Below are 2,083 nucleotides of genomic sequence, written 5' to 3'. Positions count from 1 at the left end.
GGGGGCGAGGCCACGCCCACTTTTCCAAAAAAATTGCTTCCAAATATGTCCCTCCCTAATGCGATCCTCTGTGCAAAATTTCACTTTAATATCTTTATTTATGGCTTAGTTATGACACTTTATAGGTTTTCGGTTTCCGCCATTTTGTGGGCGTGGCAGTAGGCCGATTTTGCCCACCTTCGAACTTAACCTTCTTATGGAGCCAAGGAATACGTGTACCAAGTTTCATCATGATATCTCAATTTTTACTCAAGTTACAGCTTGCACGGACGGATGGACAGACGGACGGACGGACAGACAGACATCCGGATTTCGACTCTACTCGTCACCCTGATCACTTTGGTATATATAACCCTATATCTGACTCTTTTAGTTTTAGGACTTACAAACAACCGTTATGTGAACAAAACTATAATACTCTCTTTGGCAACTTTGTTGCGAGAGTATAATAACAAACCGTACGTAAAAATAGCAAACCGTAAAGAAAACTAAAAAAAAATGGTCGATCAATACGACGGCCCATTCACGCCACATCGTGGCACGATTGCCCATATCAACTTACAATGACAGATATGTATAATAAACCATCTCATTTACCACAGATTACCATGGATGTAGATACGCCAGTTGCAAATACGCCAACCGTTCGGGCGATAACCAATGTGCCACGCAACGGGTCTGCCCCAGCGCCCCGAACGGTAGTTGCAACAGCATCGGCTGCTGCTCCGGCAACCACGCCAGCAACCGCACCGGCAACAACGCCGGCACCTGTACCGGTAACCGCGCCTGCAGCGGTACCTGCACCCGCGCCTCGTGGTGGCACCCGACCACCACCGATCACATCGAGGACTTCGGAGACCCGTCAGATAAGGTGCCCCATCTGTTGACGCCCACACCGTCTGCACCATTGTGGCATGTTTCGGGGTATACGACCCGTGCAACGGCAGCAAGTTGCCCAGGCCCACGGGCATTGCCATAACTGCCTGTCACATACACATGTGACTGCAGCGTGTGAGTCACGAGGGCTGTGCCAAATATGCCACAGGCCGCATCACACGCTGCTATATAGCAGCGCGGCACGCGAAGTGAATCGGCCACCCATCCAGCGCGGCCGCATACCCCGCTTCCAACCCGCAGCTCGTGGCGCACCCCAGCAAAGCGGAACCTCGTTGCGGCGTCGGCAGGCTGGACCACCACCTCGTCGGTCTACGGGGCTGAGCAGCGTTGTGGCAACACGTACATACGAGTATCAACCACAAGTATCCCGTTTTGAATTCGTTTCGCCAACACAAAGGGTAAGTGCCGCGAGATTTTTTTCGAAAAAAAAAGACTTCTAAATATCTAACTTAACTGGCAATTATGTTGTCAATAGATAAATGTATTTTTGGGAAAAAGACCGAAATAACGCAACATTATCCTCTTTATTTCACTAAAATTTGTTCACCACAAAAAGTTGAAATAAGGCATATTGACATTTAAAAAAATCTGAAACCTTCACTTGAGATTATTAATTTTCGAGTTTAATCAAAGCTATGCCGAAAATTCTCTAAACTTGCAACTTGCGAAATCCAAGTCGAGGAAATACCTTTGGGTGTTGTCAAAACTTGATATTAACAAGTAAGGAAGGGCTAAGTTCGGGTGTCACCGAACATTTTATACTCTCGCATGATAAAGTGATAATCGAGATTTCATTATACGTCATTTACATATTTTTCAAATACCGTATTTTTGTAAAGTTTTATTCCGCTATTATCATTGGTTCCTAATGTATACATACATATACATATGTATGTCATACAGAGAAGGCATCAGATGGAATTCAAAATAGCGTTATATTGGAAGAAGGCGTGGTTGTGAACCGATTTCATCCATATTTCGTACATGTCATCAGGGTGTTAAGAAAATATTATGTACCGAATTTCATTGAAATCGGTCTAGTAGTTCCTGAGATATGGTTTTTGGTCCATAAGTGGGCGAGGCCACGCCCATTTTCAATTTTTCAAAAAAGTCTGGGTGCAGCTTCCTTCTGCAATTTCTTCCGTAAAATTTAGTGTTTCTGACGTTTTTTGTTAGTCCGTTAACG

General features: G+C 44.9%; 1 protein-coding gene across 1 annotated transcript; it reads left to right on the top strand.

Moving 5' to 3' along the window:
* Nucleotides 1-608: 608 nt before the first annotated feature.
* LOC126766464 (cyclin-dependent kinase inhibitor 1C-like) lies at nt 609-1,295 on the top strand (the record flags this gene model as incomplete). The annotated part of the gene is made up of 2 exons (XM_050484243.1): nt 609-871; nt 1,046-1,295. Coding segments are annotated over exons 1-2 (513 nt in total), but the record flags the coding sequence as incomplete, so codon positions are not given.
* Nucleotides 1,296-2,083: the final 788 nt, after the last annotated feature.

Source organism: Bactrocera neohumeralis, unplaced genomic scaffold, assembly GCF_024586455.1.
Source record: "Bactrocera neohumeralis isolate Rockhampton unplaced genomic scaffold, APGP_CSIRO_Bneo_wtdbg2-racon-allhic-juicebox.fasta_v2 ctg1313, whole genome shotgun sequence".
Classification (NCBI taxonomy): Eukaryota; Metazoa; Arthropoda; class Insecta; order Diptera; family Tephritidae; genus Bactrocera; species Bactrocera neohumeralis.
Note: the sequence above shows the minus strand (reverse complement) of the source record. Positions and strands in the feature narration are given on the sequence as shown.